The 13044-nt window shown below is 49.2% G+C and overlaps 3 protein-coding genes across 3 annotated transcripts in view; 1 reads left to right on the forward strand and 2 right to left on the reverse strand.

Annotated features, from left to right (window-relative positions):
- Window positions 1-5416, reverse strand: part of dym (dymeclin) — a 9583-nt gene extending 4167 nt beyond the window's left edge. Inside the window, exons 1-8 of the mRNA XM_068753131.1 lie at window positions 5253-5416; window positions 4579-4770; window positions 3706-3758; window positions 3521-3614; window positions 3074-3210; window positions 2613-2685; window positions 1947-2072; window positions 1729-1861 (exon numbers count right to left, since the gene is read on the reverse strand). Coding sequence (XP_068609232.1) covers window positions 1729-1861; window positions 1947-2072; window positions 2613-2685; window positions 3074-3210; window positions 3521-3614; window positions 3706-3758; window positions 4579-4718 — 756 coding nt within the window. The 5' untranslated portion in view covers window positions 4719-4770; window positions 5253-5416. The remainder of the gene's footprint in view (window positions 1-1728; window positions 1862-1946; window positions 2073-2612; window positions 2686-3073; window positions 3211-3520; window positions 3615-3705; window positions 3759-4578; window positions 4771-5252) is intronic.
- Window positions 5417-6916: 1500 nt separating this feature from the next.
- On the forward strand, window positions 6917-9121 carry rad1 (RAD1 homolog (S. pombe)). Its single transcript, XM_068752816.1, has 7 exons — window positions 6917-6998; window positions 7291-7491; window positions 7613-7721; window positions 7831-7988; window positions 8123-8223; window positions 8374-8472; window positions 8589-9121. Exons 2-7 carry the CDS (start codon window positions 7297-7299, stop codon window positions 8764-8766), a joined length of 840 nt encoding a protein of 279 aa, XP_068608917.1. The 5' UTR covers window positions 6917-6998; window positions 7291-7296; the 3' UTR covers window positions 8767-9121.
- Window positions 9122-9178: 57 nt separating this feature from the next.
- Window positions 9179-11727, reverse strand: bxdc2 (brix domain containing 2). Its single transcript, XM_068752635.1, has 10 exons — window positions 11581-11727; window positions 11258-11369; window positions 11105-11148; window positions 10931-11001; window positions 10792-10841; window positions 10639-10712; window positions 10357-10407; window positions 10180-10281; window positions 9693-9821; window positions 9179-9612 (listed from the first exon to the last, which is right to left on the reverse strand). Exons 1-10 carry the CDS (start codon window positions 11725-11727, stop codon window positions 9370-9372), a joined length of 1023 nt encoding a protein of 340 aa, XP_068608736.1. The 3' UTR covers window positions 9179-9369.
- Between the last annotated feature and the right edge of the window lie 1317 nt (window positions 11728-13044).

Below are 13044 nucleotides of genomic sequence, written 5' to 3' on the forward strand. Positions count from 1 at the left end.
CTCGTCTAGCCACCCGCAGGTCAACACCAATCAGAAGGCTGGGTTTGAGAAGCCAAGTGCGTCTGCTGCCATCTGGTGGCGAGGGATGCGTTCACGCAGTCCTTCAACCAAGACGTGATGACGTCACTGAACCGTTGTATGGATACGAATGTCGTCGGGAGAGAAACGGCCGGCGGCGCCGAGCCTCCCTCCATCTGAGAGGCCTTGCCGGAGCCTCGCTACGCTCCTCTCCTCACTGGCACCGGAACGGGCGGGCCGAGCCGGTCTGGCAGACACGTTTCCTGCTCTCTCTCTCTCTCTCTCTCTCTCACACCGGCTCCGTTTTACCTCGGCGGCTGCTCTTTGTAATCCGCCTGGCTCGGTTCCCCCGCCCGTCTGCCTGCCCACCGCATAAACCCAATAATGCTACACCGCTAAGGCTGCTCCGGGTCTGGCCAGCCGCCCAGTGGAAAAAGAAGAGGAGGAGGAGGAGGAAGGGGGAGGAAAAAGTGAGGAAAGGAGAAGGTCAAGAATGGACACAGAGGCTGGAGAGCTAAGATCAGAGCCTGGGCTTTGGGACGTGGGGGGACGTGGGGGACAGGGGACGATCATGTGACACAAAGTCTTCCCGTCATCGTTGTTGAAAAAGCCATGACAGCAGTGTTTATCCAGCCTACAGGCTCCTCCCCCTCCCCCCCGTCAGACGGGGCGGCCTGCACAAAAACAACCACCGTATTCACGCTGAAAGCCAATTGCCCAATCAGAAATCTACCCTGATGCCGATGTCACCTGATCATGACCCGTTTCAAAAGCAAGACGAGTATCATCGGTATCACACACACACACACACACACACACACACACACACGCCCCGCTAATAACCAAGACACTCACGTCACACACGCTTCCTGTTTGGAAGGGAAACGTTTCAGGAAACAGTTCACCTCCGTGTCGTTGTTAAGCATCGACAGCTCGTCACTGGCCCGTGGATGAACCGGAGGAGGAAGAGGAGGAAGAGGAGGTGGGAAATCCTTCCTCGTGTTCCAGACGAGAACGCGGTGAGCAGACGGAATGTGCTCCTCACTTATTAACTCACATAACACTGAACGGAATGGGACATCCATGGCTTGGCTGAGCACGCGCACGCACACACGCACACACACACACACACACACACACACGGTTGGTGCGAGGGTTTGGTTTCGTTTAGTGGATGCAGACAGAGACGGAGACACAGAAAGCAAACAAGTGTTTCAGGGCGCTGAGTGTGAGAGGGCTGGTATCTGTTTGTTGCACTGTGTGTGTGTGTGTGGGGGGGGGGCACAGACAGACAGGCTCTGGGGGATTATGAGCGGGACGGGGCCCATAACTCTGGGGGCTGACCTCTGGCCACAGACAGAACGGCTGCTGAATGCTGATGGATCACTGATAAGAATCTGCCACCATCAAGCGACAAAGCATTTATCTGCAGGACACACACACACACGCGCACACACACACACACACACACACACACACACACACGCACACACACACACAGCGTTTTTCTAGGCTTAGCCGTCGTTATTCTAACTTTTTCTGTTCCGCTTTATTTTGAAATCACAAAGAACAGAACAGCAAACAGCATTAGTGGTCAAATGAATTATTATTAATGCTGCTTGAGAGGCGTGGAACGTCAAAGAAACACCACCGGTGTTCTGATCCAACGAGAGCGACCGTCTGTGTGTGTGTGAGAGGTTTCGTACTCGCCACCCCCGACGCCAGGCCGTACAGCAGGCCTCCCTCGTCTTTGGACTCAAAGATGTGCGTTGCTGGAGGACACTTCTCCTGCCTGATGAAGTTGTAGAGCAGCGTCTTCACCAGCCGGCTGGTCAGAGACGAGCTAACGAGACAGAAGAGTCGCGGGGTCATAGGTCAACGCCCCCGGGAGCTCATTAGCTTGCTGCCGCGGTTGTGTGTTTTCTCACCACCGCCCCTTCATGACGTGCCGGTATATTAATCCATCGCGCAGGATGTCTTTGTGGAAGAGCTGGTAGGAGAAGAACACCAGCAGCGTGGTCACCGCCTCGAACAGGATGCTGTAGGTGATGTCACTGCGGGGACAGACAGACGACAGCGCTAACCGGAGGACAGGGGAGCGCCGGCAGCTCGGTCGTGATCAATGTTGGAACACAACATAGAATCTGGAGACAACAGAAGAGAAGATGAGCGGAGGAGGAGGAGGAGGAGGATGACAAGCATGACATAACGTGGGTGAGCGGAGGACGGCGGCTGTCAGTCGTGTTTCTGTAAAGTTGCGACGCTGCTCAGGAGACTTTGTCTCGATGAAGAAGCCTCCAGCGACAGGCTGGTGGCAGACGGGAGATAACTCCCCCACCGAGAGGCAAATAATCACGCATTAAAGCGGAGTGTGTTGCCACGCACGCCGCCCACGCCATCGTCACGCTCCGCTCCATCATTCCTGATCTACACATCTCTGGCTTTCAGCCTCTTCATCCACCAGGATGACCCGGCTGAGGACGGGGAACATCCTATCCCGGCTGCCGAGGCACATTCAGGATCTGCTGCTCCACTCACAAACTGTCGGCTCGTCCTTCCTCTCCCTTTGGGGCGGAGACGACCGAGATACTCACAGCAGGGGAACTTCAACAATCAGGTGGACCAGGTTGGACAGCAGCTCCTCCAGGAGGCTCTGGCTGCTCGTTTCTACGCAGGAGAATAAGGGAGTTATGATACGAGGCACGTGGCAGCTCCCATCCTACTCTTCATCAATATTTCATGCTCAGGACTGGCACTGAAGGAGATTAGCTAATGATGGGTTGTAGAGTTTCTGCAAGACTCACCAATTTGAATTTTTAAGAATCATTTTTCATGACTTCCAGGAATATAAAAGGACTCTGATAGAGAACGGGCGAATGGAGTGACCTGTTTAAAAGGATCGCGAGGCTGAGCTTCCTGCTACAGCCAGCAGGGGTGTTTGTTTCAGGAGGGTTATTACACTCAACCCATCCTGTAATAACCAAACACAACGAAGAAGAGGAAGACTTTAGCAGTTTCCTGCTCACCCTGCCAGGCTCAGCGTAATGGCTCTCACCTCCACAGGAGCCTGGCGCCCTCTCCTGGTAGGAGAACTGCAGGTGCAGCTCCTCTTCGTTCATCTCCCTGATGAAGACTTTGAGCAGGCAGCGGATCATGAACAGTGCATTGTGGGCCTGCCAGATAAACAGCTGACTGTGGAGGAGAAGGAGGGCTGTGAGGGGAGGCTGGAGACGCGTTTCATTCCTCTGATGGCTTCCAACGGGCTTTTATTCATCTTTATATTGTATTAAATAAGGGACCTTGAATGAAAGCTTCAAATGAACCTGCTTAGCTTCACTATTCCAAACGTAAGGCCTTGAAGGGGACTGGATGGGAGGAGTAACAGATAACTGGTCCATGGATGGGGGGTGTCTGGCAGCTCCACCATGGGACCCCCCCCCCCCCCCCCCCACTTCAGACTCCCAGACTTCCTGTGATAAAACAGGAAGGCTCCGATACTCACTCCTGGCATTCCGTGGAGATTTTCAGCTCTTTGGTTCTTCCAAGGAAAATTCTCACAAGAGCAGCGAAGTTCCCGGTTCTGACATTGCTTTCAACTTGGAAAGAAAAAAGATGAGAACTCGTTATATACATGGATGGCAAATATTTTTCAGCTGGGGGGGGATATAATCATGATTGGAAACCTACTCAGCTTCTTGGCCAACGGGATGACAGCCTCTTCCAGCAGCTTGGAGTCTCCACTGGTTTAAAGGAACGACAGGGAAGAAGGAAATTAAACGAAAAGGAGCTGACAATGAAATTCATACAAGAGAACACTGGCGTTACAATATAGGAAATGTAGCGGCAAAGAAAACGGGCTGCTAGTCGGGACAGAAACAGAGTTAGTTCATGATCGGATGCATTTTCAATTCTTCTATTAATTTTGTTTGTTCTGCAAAACGTAAGAAAATAACGTAATCAATACCATCCGAGGAGACGGACGATCCAGGAACCGGTTGAACTTTAATAAATGTGAACAAACTGACAAGCCTGACTAAAACAAAACCATCACCGAGTGAATGTTTAACATCAATCACGGAGCAGGTGAGCCGTGTTTGGACAGGATCTAAACGCTAACCAGTTCGTCTGCTCCCTCAGACCCGCGACTCGGTAAACATCCTGTCTCGGGTCAGGCCGGATCCTGGTTAGAAACTCAAAGGGGCGTCTCCGTGGAAAGGTCGTTGGGACACATGAACACGTTACAGCCCTCGGGCCGGCGCTCCTGGACGCGTGTCCAGGATGAAGGAATGACGAGAGCGGAGCCACTTTGTGCAACGTCCTCTAATTATTGCAGCACAACAGATAATTATAATAAATGTTTATTTATTTACACAAGTGTTTGTAGCAGGAGAGAAGCCTTCTGTGAGGTTTTTAAAATCTTTTTGTTGTTACTCTCCTGCACAAAACCCCTCTTGACCTTTGGAGGGTGTTTCGTAACGCATGTCTGTATTATAAACGCTAGATTTCAACGTTTCAGCCGGCTGGCAGTGAATCTGTCTGAAACCATTGGACTGTTCGGACCTGCTGGTGGGGCTGATGAAGGTGAAGGAGATGAGCTGGTTCCAGAAAGGGTCGTTCTCTGATATGGGCTCGCTGCCCATCAGGGTCTTGAGGCTGGGGTTGTCGGACAGGTCGCTGACACGGCTGGTGTTGGCTCCCATCTCTCCCGGCTCCACTCGGCCAGACTCGAACCCACCGGGCGTAGGCCGGACCCTGGATGGTGGGTGACGTGACAAACACTGATCATCATCATCATCATCCCAACACATCTCTGTGAATTATAATCAGCCCAGCAGGAATACATTACAGCAGGGACTGGAAACGAACCAGGATCTGCGTGCTGTTGTGTAAATAACACACCTTTCCTACGTAGGTGTAGCTAAAAAACAAAAAATAAAAAGCTGGTAGTGTCTTACGGTTAATCTTGTGACCGGATCTCGCTATTGATCTGGTTCTGCCCGCCATTCTCCTGCATCTAAAGCTAATATTCAGCCTGCCTGACGTTAGCTAGCTTAGCCGAGTTCTGGTGCAGGAAGTAACCGGCAGAGCCGACAGCCTGCCCGGGTTCGGGTTCGGGTTAGGCGGCTCGGGCACCATGGATGAGTAACTCGGCCGGTACTGGTACCGGTACCGCCGCGGCGGTTCAGGACTAATCGTCCGCGGACTCCGTGCTATCAGCTGACCGCCGGGCTTACCTGTCAGAAGCGCTTCTCGGAGCTTCCGCGTCTCGGTCTCCTCCCAGGACGAGCAAACGGAAAATGTTTCATAAAATGATCGATTTATATCGATTCGTTATTTATTTTTAAATCGGTAGATAACAGAAATCCCGGTGAATATGAAGGTTATGTTTACTCTACAACACCCCTGTCCTCCATGTTTTCCACGTCGCCACCCCTTACGCGATGACGTGGTGTGGGCGTGACTACGTGTGGACGTAACAAACAAGAAATACGGGACGTCCCAAATGTGTCAAAAGTTATGTCATACTTTACCTACTTATTTGTTTTACGAACCATAAATATAAATGCGCCGCTGATTCAATCAGCTGAACAAATATTGAAGCTCCATTGAATGCAATGTTATTGAAAATGTCAAAGTGATCCATAATCCAGGATCTCTTCTGGATCACCAAAATGTAATCTGTCCCTGGTAACATTCCCAACATTTCTTTCTCATGGCACGACTCCACCAGAGAAGGAAGTTTTATTCAAAGCACCGTAAGATAGCAGCAGAAAGCACGGGATCACAACGGATCAATAAATCGTATAAGCTTTATTTTAGTCATCTATAAGTTTACACACATTATCCACTTGAGGTTGAATTATTATTACTGGAGAAATATTGTTTTAATTCATGAAGAACAAAAAAATCAACAAGACACAATCTACTTTAAATTACTGTATGACAAATTGAGACAAGAGACGCACAATTCTGAAGAATCTGGAAACCGATTCATTCAAAGGTAAATTATAACTTGACTTTTTTTTATTAAATTAATGGAATATTTATCCTGATTTTAAGGTAATATAACAAAGATGTGGAGCTGTCAATCTGTCTTCTTGTCTGCCGTTACAGTTGATCCATTGGCTGCAACTTCACCGTTGAGCTCAGCCTGAGACAAATAACAGAAAGGGTTATTTCTGGTGAGACACAATCTGCCTTTACGTCTCTGTACTTGTGATGTGCGCAATGAGACAATCTAATCTCTAATCCAGCCATGACTTGTTTATTAACGAACCTTGCAAATCTCATTCGTCTTTCCACTCTGTTTTTGGCCACTTGCAGGATTCTCCTGGACTGCTTTTTTATTCCAAAATATATTAATGAAGGGTGAAATCACAGGATAGACGAAAGGCTCCAGGAACCTCTTGTAGATCCACAACAGGACGGGAATCACAATGCAAGGAATGCACACCATGGCTGTAGCTCTGACAGGCCGCCGAGAACGAGAACCTGAAACAAAAGCATAGAATTATTTACTTTTCTGTCCTCACGGTGGAGATTGTCTTTTAATCTGAAAAGCTATCCGAGTCGGTAAATGAATATCCGGATGTTATGACTGCAGTGAATCAAGCGCGTCTGTTGCACTAACTTCCTGTTGATAAAGGAATCAAGGACCCAGACAGTTAGCTAGCGCTAGCTTCGAACGCTAACGCTAAGCAGAGAACGAAGATGAACTCACTAAAGAACATTTATCGGATTTAATTTATGTAACTGCGCATAACTCTCACCTCTGCAGGTCACAAACTCCCACTGATGCCACGTATCACCAGCGCGAAGGGAATATTTATCGCACAGTTCGGAACGACTACGACTCAAAATGCAACGACGCATGCGCAGATTGCACTTCCGTTCTGTACAGGAAGTTACGGAAGGGTCTCGAGCTCGTCCCGGGGCGGCTTTCTTGAAAACAACCATTAGAGAGATTGAATCACGACTTTGTAAGTGACTAATTTATATCACGATTTAATAGATGTGAAAATGTTTATTTACTAGGATGCTTGTCAGCACGATAGTTTTTACTGAAATAAGCAACGGACGTTTTCAAGTTTGTTTTCCGCTAGCATTTGACGTCATCGGCTATCAAGTAGCCTAGCTAGAAATAACACCAACATGACATTTCGTGCGTCGTGTGGCTTATAAATAAATATTTTAGCAGTGTTTCTGTTCTTATAATTGTTGAGAGTTTATCCGCCTCAACATTAACTTACAAAAAACAATGTTTCCTTCCAGAGCGCGATGCCTCTGTCTGCGCAGTCGCAAGCAGACGACGATCAATATGTCTTAAAGGCCAGCATGGATAATGCTCGCAATCTGTCCAACATCCTGAAGGCGATCGCCTTTAAAGACCATTCCATCTTCACCGCGACGCCCAACGGGCTGAGAGTCACTGTGGAGGACTCTAAATGCCTGCAGGCCAACGCTTTCATTCAGGTGTTTGCTTCTAAAACGCAGTTTCTGCTATAAACACCCCTCTGATGGGGATGGTTGAAAGAACAGGCATGATGATGATGATGAATATATTTATTAGATGCATGTCGTCTCTCCACTCTAGGCTGAGATCTTTCAAGAATTCACCATAAAAGAAGATTTGGTGGCTTTTCAGATCAACCTCACCGTTCTGCTGGACTGCCTGAATATTTTCGGAGGAAGCAGCGTGCCCGGTAAAGATAAAGGAAGCCTCGTTTGGTTCTTTTTTTTTCCAACCGTAGTTATTTTATAATCCATCTCAGATGTAACTGATTTCTGATTATTTTTCCTGGTATTCTGCAGGAGTGCTAACGGCCTTGCGGATGTGCTACAGGGGGTACGGTTACCCTTTGACCCTGTTCCTAGAGGAGGGAGGGGTCGTGACTGTATGTAAGATCAACACACAAGAACCAGAAGAGCCAATTGACTTTGATTTCTGCAGCACCAACGTCACAAACAAGGTGGGTTTGCGCTGTTTCACACACACACAGAGGCTACACCTTAAATATCTTCATTACAGGCCCGTTAGAGAATGATTAGATGTGACATTTATGACAAACATGAATTTTCTCCTGATGTGGCTCTTTTTTTAAAGGTGATCCTGCTGTCAGAGAGTCTGAAGGAAGCTTTTTCTGAACTCGATTTGACCAGCGAGGTCCTCCAGATCACCATGTCTCCAAACCAGCCACACTTTAGGTGAGTTGCCAAAACGAAAACGGCTTTTTCAGGCAACACTATTTGTAATACGGAATAGTTTCTGCAGGACAATTATCCCGTGGATACATGTGCAAAATAGAATGCTACGAATCGATCGACCAGTGTTCTTTGACTTGGTCTGCTCTTCAGGTTGTCCACATTTGGGAATTCTGGAAATGCACATTATGATTATCCCAAGGACTCTGACATGATGGAGGTCTTCCAGTGCACGGAGACACAAACCAACAGGTGAGCAGAGAGAAATAATCGGTTGATCGGTGACCGATGTTTACCGAATGTGGAATGAGCTTTCATTAGATGGAGAGAGGATGTATTGGTCCTGAAAGAATTGTTACCATTCCCAGGTACAAAATGTCCCTGCTGAAGCCGTCCACCAAGGCGCTGGCTCTGTCCTGTAAAGTCTCCGTGAGGATGGACGGCAGGGGCTTCCTCTCGCTGCAGTACCTGGTCAGGAACGACGAGGGACAGATCTGCTTCGTGGAATTCTACTGCTGTCCCGATGAGGAGGTGGAAGAGGAGTGATTCCAGGCCGTTGCATTCGAGGCCTTTTCGTGAGCACCTTAACTTGAGCTGTGGCCGTTCCCGTCAAGAATGAAGACTACCGAGGAAGCAGCGCAGCACGTGGGACGCTGGACCGCGTGGAGGACAGGCAGGGTCCTCCCTAAATCAGCCGGTTCGTCACGTCAGTCAGACGTCATCCTGAGCTCTGGGTTTCATCAACACGGAACGCAAATGGAAGAATAGTTCAGCGTATTTTGTTATGACGGAGTCCGATAAAAGAGCTCGTTTCTGGAGCTTCTGCTCCTGACTGAACACTGAGCTTAACTGTCCCTCAGACAGGACCCCGGCTCTGTTTTTTTTGTCCCCTGTGGGGTCGTCCAGATTTCTCTGCAGCTCTATAAATAGATTACCTGATTAAGCAGACTGTGTGTTTGATTTCTTTTATTTCTGTGACATCGAGCACAACACAAGGAACACGAGTTTATCAAAGATCTCTCTACAGCCGTCAAACGTAGTAACTTTAAGTTTTGTATGGAACAAACAGCACATCAATAATCCAGTTCAGCTCCGGCTGCGCTCCGACCTTCACCGGATCTATCGGCTGATGGCGTTCGTTGGATCCAGCTACCGGCGGGCCAGCCGCTGTCTTTTGAAAGCCTTGTGTTTGTTCTTCTTTGGGATTTTGGGCGCAGGAGCTTCCGTCTCGATGCGGACCGGCTTCTCTTCAGCCGGGGTCACGAAAACATCGGCCGTAACATCTCTATTCAAATCCTCCTTCGCTTCCGTCCTCTTCATTTTCTGCATCTCCTTCACCATCTGCTTCTCGCGCACTCGAGCCGCCGCCGCCAGTCTGATCTGCCGCCGGTGCTGCGTGTACAGAGGGCGTGCGTTACGTAACGTGATCCGGCATCAGGCGGGTTACACGCGACTGGTCCATTAAGACTTACCATGTTAGGGGACTGGAAGCTCGGGTTTTCATAGAGCGTAGGTCCGCCGAAGCTCCCCTGAAACAGCTTGATGAGGTTGAGCACAAAACGAGGGCCGATCTCCACGAGGGAGGCGTCTTCCTCAATGATCTGGAGGTCAAACGGAATACGAACTCGTGAGAGGAGAGGGGTTAGACCAGGCATGGGCAAACTAAGGCCCGGGGGCCATATGCGGCCCGTTGGGCTATTTAATCCGGCCCGCCGAACTTGTCCAAATTATATCATGAAATTAAGTTTTATTATAATTAAACCCCAATCTTTGACCTTTTCCCTGTAATACTACCTGTAAAAGGCCGAATCCTTTCATGTAATGGCTTTTGCATGTCCATCTGTTCCTGGCCCGGCCCCTCTGGCTAATTTTAGAACCCATTGTGGCCCGCGAGTCAAAAGGTTTGCCCACCCCTGGGTTAGACATTTATTTACTGTGGTCGGGGTACTGAACCATTACCTGGTAGTTTCTGAACCATATCCTGCTGTCTGTGATGGTGAACGTGAAGACGTGGTCCACGAACGGCTGGCTCTTAGGATGGTAGCGCGGCGTGGAAAAGGTCTGCAACGGGAACGTATCAATCGTTTAGATTCACGCGCCCCCCCCCCATCCGGTTCAGGTGCATCCTCTACACACCTGTGTGAAAAGCTCCTTCAGTAAAGCGTAATGAGGCTCCTTGTCGAATTTCTGCAGGAGAAAAACAGATCAAAATACACAATATGTTAATTTACTCATGGCCCAGACGAGTGATGGGGTGTCAGGAATGTCTTTGTGTTCTGTAAACGTTCATTTATCCACATTTCATTAGATTTAAGCAGCTTACAATTAGCTGCAGCCTCTTTAACCATTAAAGTGACCTGGACAGGAACGCCGGTCTTCGTGCTTCACATGAACATCTGCTTGACCGGCGCTACTCACCGGATCAAAGGACAGCAGGGGTCTGGATCCTTTGAGGCAGTTTCCTGTCATCTTCAGCTCAGCCAGTGTGTGAACTAGAAAGAGAAACACTCCCCACATGATCCACGTGATAAATGTTTGCTACTCGCGAGGACAAGGCCAGAAGGAACTCACTGTTCTGAACCAGGAACTTTGCAGAGGGTCCGTGAGGGCTGTTTGAAATCCTGGAGGATGTTGAAGTTATTTGTACAACATCCATTACAAACGTTCTGCTTCATGCTTTGACTGGGAGTGACAGCCATCGTCTACTCACCACATATAAAGATCCTGCTTCTTCTTGGCTTCAAAAAAGAGGCATTTGTTGCAGTTTTTCATTTCACAGACCTGGAAAAAAGAACGTTTCCCTTTAAGTGATGCTGCGTCGGTAAATAAAGGAGGGATCGCTGGAGAAGACGGTTACAGACGTGGCTCCTCAACCAAAACTCACCTCATTGACAATGAACAGCTTGTCCTTTCTGTCCATTTTGGTATCTGACAGACAAGAAAATGCGCGTGAAATCATTCAGTTGCGCACAAGCAGCGAGTGTGAGCAATGCAGGAGGACGAGCCGGTTCCGAGCCGGTTCTGACCCAACACCAACCTGCTTTGGAATGAGGCATCATGGTCCGCATGTCCTGCATCAAGTGCCTCGTCCTGAAGTTAATGCCTCTTGAGGAGAAAATAAGAACCCGTTCCTTGTTGGTCCATTTGCCCTGATCGAGACGACAGAGCACCAAACCCAAATCATGCTTCAGATGTTCCGTTCGGTTCCAACGGCCCATTCCTGTTATTATTATTAATATATGTGCCTGTTTTCGGTTAAGTTGTCCGTTGTTTTATTACAAGCTATATTAAATACCCCCCGAAAATGGAGCATGTTCCAGATGTTGCCCGGACTCGCTAGCTAACGAACCGAGCCCTTACCAACGACACCGGCGGCGGAACCGTAACTTCATTCTTCTCGTCTCCGGTTTCTGCTGCTCTTTCATTTTCTTCGGCGACTATTTTACCTTTCTTTGCTATTTTATCGGCGTGAGCCTGTCCTCCACGTTTTCGCTTGTATGCCGACATTGTTGTAAGACGTCACAAATCTCGCGAGGTTTCGTTATCACTCGAACAATATTTCAGAGGCATACGGCGGTATAGCGCTCCCCCAGTGGCGCGGAGGTGGTACTGCAAGTAAACCGCGCAATTTCCCGGCAGCAGCCACAAGGGGGCGGTGTTGCTCCAGCGGTTATAAATTGAACTTTGATCTGCAGCGACTCAATCAGCTGCAACTATTAGATCTTGTGGGTTAAAATAAAGTCACATTTGTCCGTATTTATTCATGAGCATATAGCGTCGTATAATAGAGTATAGTGTAGTTGTTTTAACCTGTGAAATTCAAGTGTGTTTGAGATAAAACTTTATTGATCTGGACGGTTTACACAGGTTTGTTTCCTCCGCGTGCTGTAACTTCCTGTCAGTAAAAGCACGACGCCTTTCCTCGCTTCAGTTCACCGCCACTGTTGATGTAACCTTTGACAGGACGACATCAATATATAGGAGCGGACGAAATAATCACTGCAGCGACACGCAAGGTGGAAAATGACCTGCCTCTAACTGTCCTTGTGTGAATTCAACACGAGTTGATCTTTCCAAAGCGGAAAGTCGTGAAAGAAGACGACACCGGGGATGAAACCCAAGGCCGAGTAAATACCGAGGACAATGTGTCCCTGCTTTAAATTACAACTGGATGTGTCCTCGCTGTGGTCGGACAGGGTTTGATCCTGGACGGGTTTGATCCTGGACGGGTTTGATCCTGGACGGGTTCGATCTTGGATGGGTTCGATCCCCACAGTGACTGAAATGCCAGCAGGAGACGACTGGGCGCCAGCCGGCTGCAGCGGTTCTGATTTAATGCTCCGCCTGTACCTGCAGAGATCTGCAGGTACACCGTGTTTGTTGACGGGCTGTCGCTCTGCTTCCACCCGTGAACGACGCCGTCTGCCTCCACTGAGGCCCGAACCCCCCCGGGCATGTTTTTGTTCTGCTTTGCTGCACTGTGATGAGGCTGGATGGCGTTCTGCCTGTCAGTGTCCGCCCAGACCTGACCTGACCGGGCCGGGGTCACCGTCAGGGGCAAGTGCTTTGTTTGGTTCTTTAAATATTTCATCGGCCGCTGCCCAAGGGCCCCGGGGGTCCCCGGGGGCCCCTCGCTGTGAGGAGGCGAGGCAGCGGTATATCTGTCACTGGCCGTGTTGGCCTCGCCCAGTTCTTTCTGTTCCTTCCAGAGCGGTTTTCTGTGTCATTTAGCAGCTCAATAACCGGATGCCCCCCCCCCCCCCCCCCCCCCCGAGGCGTCGGCGGACCCCAAATCAGAGCTAATGAAATAAATGCTGACGAAGG

This window comes from Brachionichthys hirsutus, chromosome 19, assembly GCF_040956055.1.
Source record: "Brachionichthys hirsutus isolate HB-005 chromosome 19, CSIRO-AGI_Bhir_v1, whole genome shotgun sequence".
In the NCBI taxonomy this organism is placed as follows: domain Eukaryota; kingdom Metazoa; phylum Chordata; class Actinopteri; order Lophiiformes; family Brachionichthyidae; genus Brachionichthys; species Brachionichthys hirsutus.